This window comes from Solanum dulcamara, chromosome 5 (assembly GCF_947179165.1).
Source record: "Solanum dulcamara chromosome 5, daSolDulc1.2, whole genome shotgun sequence".
NCBI classification, from domain to species: Eukaryota; Viridiplantae; Streptophyta; class Magnoliopsida; order Solanales; family Solanaceae; genus Solanum; species Solanum dulcamara.
This window is the reverse complement of record NC_077241.1, coordinates 60,491,408-60,507,103: the sequence shown is the minus strand read 5'-3', so window position 1 is coordinate 60,507,103 and position 15,696 is coordinate 60,491,408. Positions and strand designations below refer to the sequence as shown.

Sequence of the window (15,696 nt, the reverse complement as noted above, 5' to 3'; positions counted from 1 at the left end):
AATAACCAGGAAAGGAAAGAGTGAAAAACATATTGCAATAACTAACTTCAATCATATTCAGAATGGTTACAGCAGAGATGAAAAAACAAGCTTCATGGATGTATAAGCTGATCGTACTGGTCTTTCTTTCAGAACCATGCATCTTGATCACGGGATGCATATATCGCCAATAAAATTACTGCATTTACATTTTTTCCACTTTTAAACCCGTCAGAACCAACCTGCTAACTCTCATGTCAGCTTGAATTATAACCCCTCTCAATTTGACAGAAAAAAGAACTATCTGAATTTCAGCCAATCCAATTACTCAATTCTTCCCAACACTCCATCCCCTTTTATATTCAACTGAGAGGACAGTCACCGGCTACATTTTCAAGAAAATGAGATTAAATTACTCCTCCAATATAGGTTTCTTATACAACTTTTGACTCTCCATGGACTACTGCATTTCCACTTTTGCTGGAGATGTTGCCGCCACTTATATTTGGTTGGGGCTTGTCTGGTCCATCTTTTTACGGACTTACTGATCTCTTGGCTGCTTCTTTCGCTGGGCTTGTTACATTGACAGGAACTGTGTTCTCCTTCAGAGGACCCTCACTCTCCTTTGATACAGTTGCAGCTTTCTTAGGTTTACCTTTGTCTGACGTTTTTGGTGAAACTACATTGTCATTTGAAAGGCTAGCACTCCGTGGCTTTGTACTTTGTTTCTCGGTCTCAGCATCTGGAAGTAATGCACGTCGACTTAAGCGAAGTTGCCCCTTGTCATTGATCTCTATGAGCTTAACATCCAGGCGGTCTCCAACTTTGAAAGCATCTTCAGCCTTGGCTAGCCAATTTGCACTCAGCTCACTGATATGGCATAATCCCTCTCGTCCAGGCACGATCTCCACAAAAACACCATAAGGCGCAACAGATTTAATTTCACAATTCCTATATATGTCACCAACAGTTGGAACCATTGTTAGATTACTTATGATGGCTTTTGACTTTTCCAGGCTTGACAAATCCTTTGCAGTTATTTTCACCACACCATCATCTTGTGTTTCAATAGCTTCAACACCAGTTTCTTCAATAATGCTCTTCACCTTCTTTCCACCGGCGCCAATTATTAGGTTTATTTTTTCTGGTTTAACCTTCATAACATGGATGAGTGGAGCATATTTTGACAGTTCTCTTGAAGGGGGTGGCGAGCATTTTGACATCTCAGCAAGAATGTGCTTTCGACCATCTTTTGCTTGTAAGAGAGCTTGTTTCATGATTGACAGTGTAATTCCTCCAACCTTTATGTCCATCTGAAATGCTGTAATACCAACATCATTTCCAGCAACCTTGAAATCCATATCCCCTGATGCATCTTCAGAACCCAATATGTCTGAAAGGATGAGTGGAGTTCCATCTCCACCAAATTCCTTTGTGTCCAGAACCATACCCATCGCAATACCTGCAATAGAACACTTAACAGGAACACCGGCATCTTGCAAAGCTAAGCACCCACCACATACAGATGCCATACTCGATGAGCCATTGCTTTCAGTGATGGTACTCTCAACACGAACAGTGTAAGGGAAGTCATCTTCAGGAGGCAGTATTGGTTCTAGTGCTCTCTCTGCAAGCGTTCCATGACCAATTTCTCTTCTAGATGGGGCCCCTACTCTCCCAACTTCACCAACGCACGAGGGTGGAAATGAGTACTGAAGATAAAATCTCTTGTATTCATCTTCATCCACAAGGTTGTCTATCTTCTGTGCCATTTGCTTATCTCCAAGTGTTACCACCGCCAATGACTGTGTTTCACCTCGAGTGAAGAGAGCACTCCCATGTGCCCTAGGAAGCAGGCCACAGCGTGCATCAATCGATCGTATCTCCTGAGGGCTCCTTCCATCACTTCTCTTACCTCTGTCCACAATCTGTTTCCGCAAAAATTTGGAAGTAACTTCCTTAAATACCAGCTTCACGTCCACCTCAGAGAACAGTAATGGCACAGTTTTTCTTGCAACTGGCTTTATGTGAATATCACCCTCATCAACTTCACCATCAATCACCACTTCTTCATCTTCGTCTTCCTCCTCTAGCAAATCTGGCATCGTCTCAGTTGACCCAAAAGCTTCCATTGTACTGATATAACCCTTCTCAGACAATATGCTTATTACATTTTCTTCCAATGATGATAACGCCTTTCTTCTTGGAATCTTGTTTTTAATTTGTAGAACTTCCACTAACTCACTGCCAGCAATTTCTTCGACTAGGTTATACAGCTCTTTAGGAGGTAATCTGATTGCATCAAACATTTTAGGCTTTCCACATTTCTGCACTAAAGTTTCCACCTCCTTACAGATACCCCGCACAGCATCCTGCCCAACTTCTACAGCTTCAAGCAACTTATCCTCCGGAAGGAAATCACAGTACCCCTCAATCATCAATATTGCATCTTTGGTCCCTGCTAGTAACAAATCCAACTTGGAGTTTTCCATTTCCTTAATGGTTGGATTCAGGACAAACTTGTCATCAATAAGACCAATTCGAACTCCAGCTATAACTTGTGAATTTGGTACTTGTGACAAAGCCATAGCAATACCAGCAGCCGTAACTGACAATGCATCTGGTGGATGCAAACCATCATAACTTAATACCCATGAAAGTAGTTGAGTTTCATAGTAAAACCCCTTAGGCATGGTTGGACGTAAAGGCCTATCTATCAATCTACAAATTAGAACCTCATGATCTTTTGTCCTCCCTTCCCTTTTAAAAAATCCCCCACTAGTCCTACCAGCTGCAGAAAAACGTTCTTGATAATGAACAGAAAGTGGGAAAAAATCAGCAGGCTCACTTGGTACATCAGCTAAACAAACAGTTGTATAGACAATAGTTTCTCCATCTCTAATTGTAACAGCGCCACTAGCTTGTCTTCCTATAAGACCTGTCTCAACCGTTATATGTCTATCGCCAACGGGAATTCGAACAGAGAATGGGGAGGGAGAACCTGGAACTTCCGGAGCTAAAACAAACACGTCCTGAGGAGGCTCAACTGAAGCTCTTATGGAGAATTGAGTAAAACTTGGACTTCCGTTTCGGCATCGGCTTCTCTTCCTCCTGTTTTCCAGTGTTGAGGAAGCAAGAAACTGATAGCTTCTGTTGTGTAGCTGTAGAGGGCAAGCGTAGGACCTGCATAGTTCATTGCGAACTGTAGGTACGAACTGCAGAGGTCGGCCATGGAAGCTAGGGTTGGCGAACATTGCTGCTTCCCCACAAACTATAGGTGCTAGTGAGACAGGGATTGGTGATATCCCTTTGAAATAAACGAAAAAAAAAAAGAAATTCCCTAAAATTAGATTAGAAGATAAGAAAGTTAAAAAGGAAATATTTGTATTGACTGTTTTTTTCATTTGCTAAAAATAAAAAGGAAATATTTGTATTTAATAAAGATAATAACAATAAAATAAATATATAAGTGTGTGAAGTATTGATCATTCAAGTTAATGGCCACAAATGCAAAATTTGATTATGTCACATGGCCAATAAGAGATGTACGCATGGAGACGAGGTCCGAAGAATACACAAAGTCTCAAGGATTGATCCTTGGGAAGACACACTCGACAAAGGTACAGAGGAAAGCATTCGTGCCCTTGATGAAATGGAGGAAAAGACAAAGGAAACAAAAATGATGCAGGTACAGGTGCGCAGACGAATTTGTAATGGCAGAAATATTTGATGGCACCACCAATGACATCGCCACATGAAAAGAGACCATTGAATTTAGTACTCTATGATTCTAGTGGAGCTTTTTCATTAGCTAAGGCCTCACCATTATAATCTATAAATAGTTTACTTCATTTATTTTTAAAGACATTTTGATTTCAAGCAATATATATATATATATATATAACAAAGCACTATTCTATTAAGCTCCAAGTTTACTTGCTTACTTGAGTACTTGCTTAACATATTCATGCATGGATACTCTCGAAGTCGAGGCTAGAGTTTTCGTACACGCTAGCAAACATATTAAACCATTCCGATTTGCATTTTTATGGTATTTATTTCATTCAATTCAGTTTATTTTAACAAGTAATAAATATTCAAACTGCTAATAAACGTACCTAAAAAGAGTTAGATTAAGATACATGCTCTTGACCTCATAGATTTAGAGGTCATGGCCCCCAGCTATCCTCAACGCAAATACTGTCTAAAGTAAAAATATAACTACTGACTACTCTATGAAATCCTTAAATGAGGAGGACTCACCAATTGTTGACTAGAACAACGGCAATCTGTCTAGCCACGAGTCTTGAAGCCAACACTTAAATCTACATCCTAATAGGATTGAGCGTAGAGTATGTGAAAATATACTAAGTATGCTAGGTTAAACTAAACAAAAATCTTTTCTAACAACAACAACATGCTTATAAAGATCGGTGAGTTTCGATAATTATGAATATACGAAATTGATCAAAAGAAGATCTTAAAATCTACATTGAAAGATCATTTGAGAATCAACTTTCAAAATTTGTAAAAAAATAAATATATGTTTCTATAGCTCTGAAATGAAAATATGTCTAGAACTGCTAATTTGAGAAATCATGAAGTAAATTTTAAATGTATAGAAATAATATCATTTAAGTGGGAAATTTCTTACAACTGACATACACCATGTGGGCTCATATTGTCAAACGTACATTCCTAGTTGGATGGGCTTCTCTAAACCTTATCAGGGTATAAAACTTATATGTCTAATGTGAGTTCACTACTGAGCCTCTTGGGGTAAAGAAGCTGACTGATTAGCAGTGTACTCAAATCCTACGGTGGCACATAGCTATGAAACTTGGATTTTTTGAATCCACGTTCTCTCGGTTCTAAATAATCCTCCCAAAATCATTTATAAATAATGATATGCTCATAATTAGATAAAATATATGTATGTCTGAATCAAGTATGAGACGTTGCTCAAATTCATCTATGTAGTAATTTGTACTTCAACTCAAAATGTATCATGCAATTTTCTTATGAAATTCCCGCTTGAAATCATCAAGGTTAAAGAAAACTGTATTAACCATGTCAAACTGGTTCAATATGGATTAAAAATCAAGCAAATCAACAAAAGTTGAAACTTATGATGAATTTGCTATAATGTGAGTAAAAATTCTTAGTTGAATAATCAAAATTTGGTAATGCTTTTTGTATTACCAAAAGCCTTACATACCTAAGACAATAAAAACTCTGGAGAGGAATTTGATTTGAAATGACTGAAATTCTAGACTTAGTCTTTCTTGAGAGTCTATTCTGAGTTTGGAAAGTTAAAGCGTAGAATGGAGGAGAAACCAATTGATTAATTTGATATACTCCCCTAATTAGTGTTAAAAAGGGTGTATTAAAGCTTAGAAAAGTAAGAAATGGATAAAACTACCCCTGATAAAACATTTTAAAATTTTTGAAAACAGTGACCCACGAACCATCTATGGTCTAGCTCGTGATTTCTAGGTAAATTTTGCAACTCTCTAGATACACACTTTCTGATAGAACAGATCGTGGATTGATTTCCATGACTTGTGCTATCACTCATGGTTTAGAGGAAAAGTTTGTCAACTCATTGTACAGGTTTTCACGGGCCACAATATGGATTGTGATCCCCAATTGTCTTGCATTGTGCCTCGTGGGAACCTGGGAATTGAGTTGATTTGGAGCTTGATTCCATGAGTTGGTTCACGACTTATGATTTGATTATACAAGTCATGGACCACGTCGTGGTCTCTAGGACAAGTAGACTAGTTTCCATAACTAAGTCCACGAATTGTAGACCTGGTTCACGACTCATGAACTAATTTATGGGAACTTGAGATTGAAAATTTCAAGCTGATTTTTCTGTGCTAAGTATTGCGCATTCGTATATTCAAAATTTAAGGTGTTACAATATTGTCCTCGAATAAAGTCTTGAAGTCAACTGAAAAAAAGACAAAAATGTGAATGGTTAGAACAATCTGTTTGATTTCTGAAACCGACTACTAGATTGGATAGGATTGATTTATACTAAACATTTCAAACTCAACTGAAGCATATATGGCATGAACGTAGACTTATAACTGCAAAGTGACTGATAATGACAAGAAATTTCTAGGAGTTACTAAAAAAGGAAAGTTGTTACCTCGAGCATCCTCATTGGTAGGAGTGAATAAATGCAGATGTTTGGCTTTCATATCTTTTTTGGTTCTCACTTTGCTTCTTTGACTAATTGATTCCACCATAAAATCTTAATTGATGTTATCTCTTTTTCTCAACTTGTCAATCTGTCGATCTAGTATTAGAACTAGGACCTCCTCGAAAGATAAGTTGTCTTTTACCCCAACAGTCTTTAAAGGAATGATAATTAACGGATCCCCGAGACATTTATTCAACATGGAAATGTAAAATATGAGATGCACTATTGCTAACTCCATCAGTAGCTCTAGCTCATAAGCTATTTTCTTAATACTCTCAAAATATGGTAGAGACCAACATATTGGGGATTAAGCTTCCTCTTTCAAGAAAATCCAATCATCAACATTAAAATCTAAGTCTCTTCACCTCACAACCGAATAAGATTTTTGCCGGCTCTAAGTAGTTCTCAACCTCTCTCTAATCAACGTAACTTTCTTCATGGATAGACCAAGTTTGTCCCTATCAAATCAACGTCACCCACCTCAAACCAACTAATAGAAGACCTACATTTCTTCCCATAAAATGCCTTAAACGGAGCCATCTAAATAATGGAAAGATAACTATTATTATCAACAAATTCAAAAAGAGAAAGGTGATTGTTCCAATTACCTTTGAAGTCAGTAGAGGAAGCCCTCAACATATCCTTGAGAGTCTGAAAGGTGTGAGTGAAAAGTTATACTAAGATCTACACGGGTGCCCAAAACCTTCTGAAAAGATTTTCAGAAGTGGGGTGAAATGAGCACCCCTATCAAAAATGATAGACAAGGAAATTTCAAGCAGCCTGACTAACTCTCGAATATACAATCTGACAAAATCTTCTACGAAATTTGTGGCCTTGATAGGCAGGAAGTGAGCTGACTTAGTCCCCTTGTCTATAATCATCGAGAATTATATTGACGATGCATATGAGGTGGACCTGTTATGAAATCCATGTTAATTATTTCTCATTTTCACGTGGGAATACTTATATCTTAAGCCTTACTATTAGACCTTTGATGTTCAACCTTCACTTGCTAACAGTTGAGACACTTTGTAACAAAATCTGCAATATCCTTTTTCATATCACTCCACCAGATTACTTCTCTCAAATCACGGTACATCTTGATGAAACCTAGATGAATAGAGTATCTGAAACTGTGAGCCTCTATCAAAATATGCTCTCTCAACCCGTTTGCATCTACTTTAGGGATAACCCCCCCCCCCCTCCCCCCCCATAACTACTTCCTTTTTGAGGGAAGACGCGTAGCTCGATAAAGAAGTCGATTTAATAGAATGTTGATTTTCTGTCTTTGTACGCCAGCTAACGGTGCCACCAAGCCTGAAGACAAAAACTGGCCTATCCAATGAAGTGCAAGACTGATTTAATCAGTAGCTTACACATGTTAGCTATAGGGCTGCATGTTCTATGCCTAATGCTATGAAGTGAATTCATCCCCATCTTGTACTCATTTACGATTGGAATGATAATTGAGCTGAATGTGGCTATTAATTGGTCTAAAAATCTTTATTTTGGGGTTTCACGTTGGTTGATATAGCCACGATGTCAATTGTAGATTGACAAAGTGACTTATTTCTCGTACAAAAAGGTTTAAAAGTTAACTCCTGCATTACGCTACAACTCATAAACCGCTGAGCAAATTGCACAAATATCATTTTTACTGAAGAATCGAGATCCCAGCAAAGATAATAGTATATATAAACACCACGGCCAAAAAAAATGATAACAGATCAAAAATCCAAATTTAAGCAATTCTTCATTATATATAACCAACCAACCAAGTGCTCAATGACAAAAGCTTATATCAGTAAAATCATAGAACAAAGAAATACAATGATAGAGCAGTTGATGATTACAAACTTCTCCTCAGTAAACAGCACGCATGATGACTTGTTAACGGCCAAACGGCCACAGCAGCTGTAAGGATGATACTAATACACTGCAAAACGTTTCAACTCATTATAATTAAGGTGTGGATAAAAGAAAGAGACAAAGAAAATTGATGCCAATTGCAGAAAGTTGGAGTCAACTTACCAATATGCCTAGAGACCTTGCTCAATAAGATAGTCACCCAGCCTTTCAACAATCATATTGCACTGTCCAGGAGTCATTGGCTCATCATATATTCCAATGATCAAAGCCTGGTTGGTCTTCTTAATGGTGATACCACCTGGACCCTGAAAATAACAAGCACATCCAGACTGAGTCATCACCAAGAATATAAAATATTACAGAGAACAGATTACTTTGTTGGTAAACAAACACTGGCTGAATAATGAACATTAACGCAGAAACTAACGGTCTTCAAACTCTCCATTTCCAAAGGAACTTGACAAGTATCATTTAGTTCATGACTGTGACCAAAAGATACTTGGAAGATGATTAATTATTTTAACATTCAACAGAAGCTCTTATATGTAAGCTTGTATCAAATGGGAAAAGGGATAAAGATTTGTCAAACCCCAACACGTCGTTCCAGCATCTCAACGAGGCCAAAGTGACTTAAAGCAATTAAACTCTTTTTTTTTTTTTTGAAAAAAACAAGGATCATGTACCTTCTTCCCTCGGATCACTGCTCCTGGCTCTCCTTGAATCACCATGTATTTTGTTCCCCCAAGATATAAACCAGTTGGAGCAAGTGTTCCAGGTTCCGCGAAGTCATTCATTATGCCTGTTATTTCTTCTGGCTTGAACTGCCATAAAACATTATTTCAATGAGTTCAACAAATAATTCAATAATAGACAATTTCAAAACAAATGATCATGCGTCTCTGAAAAAAGAAAATTGGCCTATTCCACCCGTCCCCTCTTTACCCACCACGCTTCCCAAGGGAATGGTGGTGGGGCACGAGGGAGATGGCTCTGGTGCCAGAATTTCAAATTTATCTGTTCTAATTATGAACGATGATAACTGGATTATAAATTTAATATTTGTACATATTTAACGACTTCCTTAACACAAATACATTGTTTGAGACAAAGTTAGTAAATTTGGCCAAATCCATGTCTGTGCTTCTACCTCCGCACTCAGGCAGGCAGTTTAATAAAATGAAGAGAAGAGATAACTACCATGAAAGGAAAGAGCGAAAAACAGAGGAAAACACAATTTAAATTTTCTACATTAAAAGTACACAATTTACCATTTACATAACCACATTTATGAGATGTAATCTTCACACTAGCATAAAACAAATCGAGAACAGCAATCATCGTGAACACAAAGTGTCTCAACTATTTAGCTAAGCTGCTATAGCCGTAACCTGAAACTTCAGCACAATCAATCAGAAATTATATCCCTTTTCTAGGATCCCCATTGTTCCAAGCCAAAATAAGGTTCGGGGGGGGGGGGGGGGATCTGTTCAGAACTGGAGGTTTTCGAATAAGACTGGCCCTCACAATAAAAGTTTAACTGGAGAGAGAAATAGTTCTCGAGTTCTACCTTTATTCTTTGCTCCCTTTGGCTTGCTACTCTCTTTCACATTGATCTTCTTCCCTCTTCTTTGGGTCACATGCTCACATCTTCTAGTTTAACCTTTTGAGACAGGTAAGCCTTTCACCATTTTCTCTAATTTTTCGACATGTACTTCACGGGACCATACACTCTCACTTGCCACACTCTCTCAGAAAAATAAAAATGGAAAACCAAGGGAAGATAAGTTCGGCACCTTGTTGGATTAGCAGAACATTAGCATGCTCCACCAAATATATATGGCTCTCACCAGTAGGATCAACCAGAGTGAAGCTTATAGAAGCTTTACCAACTATAGGATTATGGGTAAATGAAACGCCTGAAGTTTTTTTTACATCATTCCAGGTTAATTCCTCTCCATATTGTACAATTACATCTCAATCTTCATAGAGAGGGTCCCAATTCCCATACACTTCCTGATTTCCTTTGATAATGGTGGAGTTTGGCAACTTATGCCCACATTAATTATTTCACCGGATACTTGTTACCCCCCACCCGCACATATTTCAGGTAACTATGTCCACCAAGTCTTACGCTGATGGGAATTTACTGATTTTCTTCTATAGGTTTTAAGCACCCAAGGGCTCTAGAAGAGCCAAATAATCTAATATTCCTCCTTACCATGCTTCCACAATTCTGAGGCACACAAATATCAATCAACTACATGGATCCTCTGTATCCATTCTTCTCTATTCAGATCCATTTCATTTCAATACAAAATAATCATCTAACATACTTCATTTTTTCCTATCTTTAAGACTCATCTGTCTGAGCTACCAGCACTCTCCCCAAAAAATTAACAATAAAGCACCAAAATCTTCTCCCATAGGCATCCCAATTTTCTGTTTTCATGCTAGTCCACTAAATATGCAACAATTCAACAAAACAAGAATTCCCACTTTCTATTCCTAGTCCACTAATTATGCAACAATTCAACTAAACAAGAATTCCCACTTTCTATTCCTAGTCCACTAAATATGCAACAATTCAACTAAACAAGAATTCCCACTTTCTATTCCTAGTCCACTAAATATGCTAGTACACCAAGAATATTTCTTGCTTAGATTTTGTGTTCCTAGACATTGCAGTATTTGATTCTAAACAATACTTCACTCCCTTACTTTCTACTCAACAATTTTTCTTTAATTAGTCTTAATTCCAACCTCATCCGATAATCGTAATGAACAATATCAACATAGATGTTAAACAAAGGCAACCCCATCCCACGAGCAAATTACCCTAAGGTAATTAATCAACTACTCTTCATCCCAAATTAGTTGAGATCAAGTATATGAATCCTCTGCATATATTCCACTCTGTTAGATCCATTTCATTCCAACACTAATTAATCATCAAAAATACTTTCCCTTTATCTATAAGACTCATCTGTCTAAGCTACCAGCACCTCCGAAAACATTAATAATAACAATTCAACAAAGCCAAGAATTCCCACTTCATAATTCTGAACTAATAAAGTAAAACATCGAGAAAATTCAGAAGCGGTTGAATTTGAGTAAGAGCAGGAAAAAAAAGAAAGTCACCCAGATGAAATCTAGCAAAACTGGAGGTGGGTTTAGAAAGAAACCTGAGGGAAATTGGCAGATTGAGCCCAAACGGTTCCGTCTTGGCCGATAATAGCAGCAGAAATGAGATGATTACCTTCAATCTCACAAAGCAAGTGCTCATCAACATATGTTTGCCACGACATCTTTGATTCAGTTTCAGTTTCTTCTTCAAAATTCCTCTGAGTTCAAGATCTATAGTTTGTGCTTGAAGAAAATGGTTAATAAATGTGATAATGCTTTTCTAGAAGTTGCGTTGATGTTAAGCTCATAAATAATATCGTCTTTAATGTAAATGGTCAATATTTTTCTTTTTCTTTTTGGTGTAGATAGAATATAATTACAAGATTCGGACAACTATACAAATCTCCTTTTGACTAAAGTATGACTATTAATATGTTTGAGCAAATTAGATCATCTTGTTTTAGTAAAATGCAGCATGAAAGTGGTGATTAGGAGAAAAATGACTTTTAACCATGCAAAAAATTGTTATTAAATTCAATTATCATAAATTATTAAAAAAGTATTTAGTACGTGGAAATGTACTGAGTATGCAAGATTAAATCAAATAAAAATCTCTCCTGATAGTAATAACATGCTTATAAAGATTGATGAGTATCGACAATTAAGGCTGAGCATAAAATATCGAAAACCGAATTACCGAATCGAACCGGCTATTTCGATATTCGGTAATTCGATATTTCGGTTTGATATTCGGTACCGAAATTTATATTTCGATATTTCGATTTTGATATTTATAATTTTATCATTCGGTATTCGCTATTTTCCGAATACCAAAATTAAATAAGTAAATGACCAATAGTCCAATTCTGCAGCCCATTGTATATTGTTGGCCCTAAAGGTGTGTATGACATAAAAGAGTAAAAAAAAGGCCTATTGTCAATATATGTACATCTAGCCAAATCTGAAATGCCCAACCCTAGTTGAGACTTCACTTCAGTCCTTCACAAAATTAGTTCACAGTAGCTTCAGAAATCAGACCTTCAGTTCATCACTCATCAGTTGAGACCTTCAGTCCTTCACACTTCACAACTCTATTTCTCTGCTCGGCGGCCGGCGCTCGCCTTTCAGTCCTACACAGATCACAAGTTCACAACCTCAACACTCAACAGTGCAATCGAGTAGCACTGTAGCAGCATAGGAAACAGAGAAAAGAAGAAGAGGAGAGAAAAAAAAATTAAAAAGAGGATCAGAGAAGAAGAAAACAATTAGAGAAGAGAACTTACCTTGAAGAGAAGTCCCAGTAGTCGAAGACGAAGAGCGGCGGAAAAGAAGTCGCAGGTCGCAGCTGTCGTAACTCGTAAGTATGTTTTTACAATTTATTTTTTAAAGACCAAGATCTCACTAAAGCGCATGCTTCTCGTTTTTCTCACCTTTCTCAGAAACGCACACTTTAGAAAAGCCCTATGTGCACTTTGCTTCTGCTTCTCGCTTAAAGCGCTGAAGCAAGCACTTTTGAAAACACTAGGACAATAAAGGGGAAAGGAAGGGAATATTGGGCAACCTTTTGTTGTGAGATAGTGTGTTTATTGTTTAGTAGCGGCAAATGGGGCTGTTGTTGTTGACGAATAGGTTATTCATCTGTGTAAGCTCTATTTCTCTGCTCGCTCTTTGTCTGTTCCTTATTTTCTAATCTTTTTGTGGAATTGTTACACAGGTTTAGCGCAAATTCTTCTATCAGGGGTGAGCAAAATCTATTCTTTTTTTTATTTGGTTTTACACTTCCAATTTATGTCTTATAACATTTGTAATCTCTTCTATGTTTAGATGGAAGATGAAACAAGTCGAACAACCAATGTCAGTGGAAGCGCACCTCTGGCTCTTACTGAGTCTCTTGATTCAACACCGGAAGTTGAACAACATTCAGTGATTGTGAAGAGGAAAGCTATAGAGTCAAGATCTGCTGCTTGGCCGCATTATGATAAGCTTATAGAAGATGGAATTAATAAAGCAAAGTACAAGCATTGTGGTAAAGTTCTCTTAGCTGAATCAACTAAAAATGGAACAAGTGAACTGAATAAACACTTGAAAACTTATCCTAAAAATCCAAATAAGGTTAACACTTTCAATTCCAAGTATAAACAATCAAATTTAAACTTTCCATTAGAAGGTGAAATGCGTGATGGGCAATTTGAACTTTTGATCAAGAGGTATTTCGGAGGGCTTTAGTTGAGAAATTAATCCTTGATGAGCTTTCTTTTCATTTTGTTGAAAATGAAGGTTTTAAGAAGTTTATAAAAAACCCCAACCTTTATTCCGAGTTCCCTCCTGTAGAACAGTGACTAGGGATTGTTATGTAGTTTTTGGTGAAGAGAGACAAAACTTTATGAAAGAAACATCACCGAGAGTTTGTCTAACCACAGACACATGGACTTCTATATAGAGAATAAATTATATGTGTTTGACAGTACACTTTATTGATAGTGATTGGCTTTTGCATAAATGAATTTTAAACTCTCAGGTTGTTACTAGTCGTAAGGGTGAGGAAATGACCCGTTGTATTAGTAAGTGTTTGCTTGATTGAAAATTGAAGAAAATAATCACTATAACTGTAGATAATGCTTCTTCTAATGATGTCATGGTGAAAGAGTTACACAAACAAATGGTTAATTGGGGATCTAACATGAAATGTGGTAACCATCTTCACGTGAGATGTATGGCTCACATTTTGAATTTTATTGTGCAAGATGGCATGAAAGAAGTTGGTCCATTTATCAAACGTGTTAGGCAAATGGTGAAATATGTTAGACAATCTCCCGCAAGGATTAGAAAATTTGCAGAATGTTGTGAACTAAAAAATATAGATAGTAAGAAGTCATTATGTTTAGATGTTTCAACCCAGTGGAATTCGACCTACTTGATGTTGGATGCTGCACAACATTTTGAGAGTGCATTTGATAGGTTTTATCTTGAAGATGGTGGATTGTCAACTTATCTTGCTAATCATGTTTGTGAAGATGGAAGTGTTGCAGGTGTACTTGAAAGTGATGATTGGCAAAAGGTGAGAAATATGGTAATATTTCTTAAAAGATTTTATGATCTAACTAAGAAGGCTTCAGGTTCACTCTACGTCACTTCTAATGGTCACTTTGAAGATATAATTGATCTTCACAATTATTTAAGAGAGTGTATAGAAGACAATGATCCTTCTTTGGCAAAAATGGGAGAAAAAATGAAAGAAAAGTTTGTCAAGTATTGGGGTGCTCCTGAAAAAATGAATAAAGTATTTTTTATTGCCTCTATCTTAGATCCTCGTAACAAACTTGAGAATGTTGGCGACGCACTTGAGAATATGTTTGGAGATGAAAAGGGGAGTGAAATAAAAGATGAAATGGTGACTTACATGAAATCTATGTTTGAAGAGTATGTAGCAAAATTCTCTAATGCATCTCGATGCTCATCTTCTCTTTCTGATTTATCGGGTCAGACATCGAATACATATATCTCTAACAATAGCACAAAATCATCAAATGTTAGAAATAGAATTCAAATGAAGAGGAACAAACAAGATAGTACAGGTTTGGGTGGTAAGTTGGAGTTGAAAAAGTATCTTAGTGAAGAACTAGAGCCAAATGATGATGACGATAATTTTGATATCTTGTCGTGGTGGAAAGCTCATTCTCCTAGATATAAAATTCTTTCCAAGATGGCTCGTGATGTGTTGACAATTCTAATTTCTAGTGTGGCATCGAAATGTGCCTTTAGCACTGGGGGCCGTATTCTTGATTTATTTAGGAGTTTTTTGACTCCGAAATTGGTGCAAGCTGTTATTTGTCTTCAAGATTGGCGTCGTAATGAGCCTTATCCCATAAATGTTGAAGAAGATTTTAATGATCTTATGAAACTTGAACTTGGTATATTTTTCAGTTTTTGTATTTTATTTTTATATTTTTTACTTAGTTTAATTGTTGACACATTTTAAATTCTTTTTAGCTATGGATGATATTGACTGCATTGTTCAAGCTGAAAATAGTGAAAACAGATTTTGGTTCAGTTATGGATGTTTTGAAGAGCTATTTGTTGAGCAAAAATTCCAAGCTATGATGTATTGATGTATTCTCAGTTCAAACTGTTTCTTTTTGTATTGTGTCATTTTCTTAGTTCAGTAACTAAACTATCAAAAGTATGGCATTTCTGCCTTTGCAGGTTTTCAGAAATTTTATTTATGTTGTTTTTCAGGGTTGTTTTGGGGCAGGGTTGTTTTTTAGGAATTTTACTGGCAGCTAATAGCAAACTATTTTGTTCTATTTTTCTATGATTTTTGAAGGGTGGCAGTAAATGACTAAATCTGTACAGCAGCTCTGATGATCAATTTTATCTCCGCATGCATTTCAGGTATTCAATATTCTATACGAGTTCTTCATTTCTTCAGTTTGTAGGAGCTTTTAATGACTACAATATTGTTTCTTGTTGTCAAAAACTTCTAGTATTGCTTTTTTTATTTTGCTGAATATCCT

The 15,696-nt window shown here is 36.6% G+C and overlaps 3 protein-coding genes across 3 annotated transcripts; 1 reads left to right on the top strand and 2 right to left on the bottom strand.

Annotated features, from left to right (window-relative positions):
- Nucleotides 1–14: 14 nt before the first annotated feature.
- LOC129889281 (probable polyribonucleotide nucleotidyltransferase 1, chloroplastic) lies at nt 15–3,308 on the bottom strand. Its single transcript, XM_055964516.1, has one exon. It carries the CDS (start codon nt 3,231–3,233, stop codon nt 513–515), a length of 2,721 nt encoding a protein of 906 aa, XP_055820491.1. The 5' UTR covers nt 3,234–3,308; the 3' UTR covers nt 15–512.
- A 4,622-nt stretch (nt 3,309–7,930) lies between these two features.
- Nucleotides 7,931–11,543, bottom strand: LOC129889280 (profilin-2). The gene is made up of 4 exons (XM_055964515.1): nt 11,242–11,543; nt 8,743–8,880; nt 8,222–8,364; nt 7,931–8,126 (listed from the first exon to the last, which is right to left on the bottom strand). Exons 1-3 carry the CDS (start codon nt 11,362–11,364, stop codon nt 8,230–8,232), a joined length of 396 nt encoding a protein of 131 aa, XP_055820490.1. The 5' UTR covers nt 11,365–11,543; the 3' UTR covers nt 7,931–8,126; nt 8,222–8,229.
- Nucleotides 11,544–13,841: 2,298 nt separating this feature from the next.
- LOC129890640 (zinc finger BED domain-containing protein RICESLEEPER 2-like) lies at nt 13,842–15,034 on the top strand. The gene is made up of 3 exons (XM_055966152.1): nt 13,842–14,367; nt 14,488–14,888; nt 14,975–15,034. The coding sequence occupies exons 1-3, from the start codon at nt 13,842–13,844 to the stop codon at nt 15,032–15,034; spliced, it is 987 nt and encodes a 328-aa protein (XP_055822127.1).
- Nucleotides 15,035–15,696: the final 662 nt, after the last annotated feature.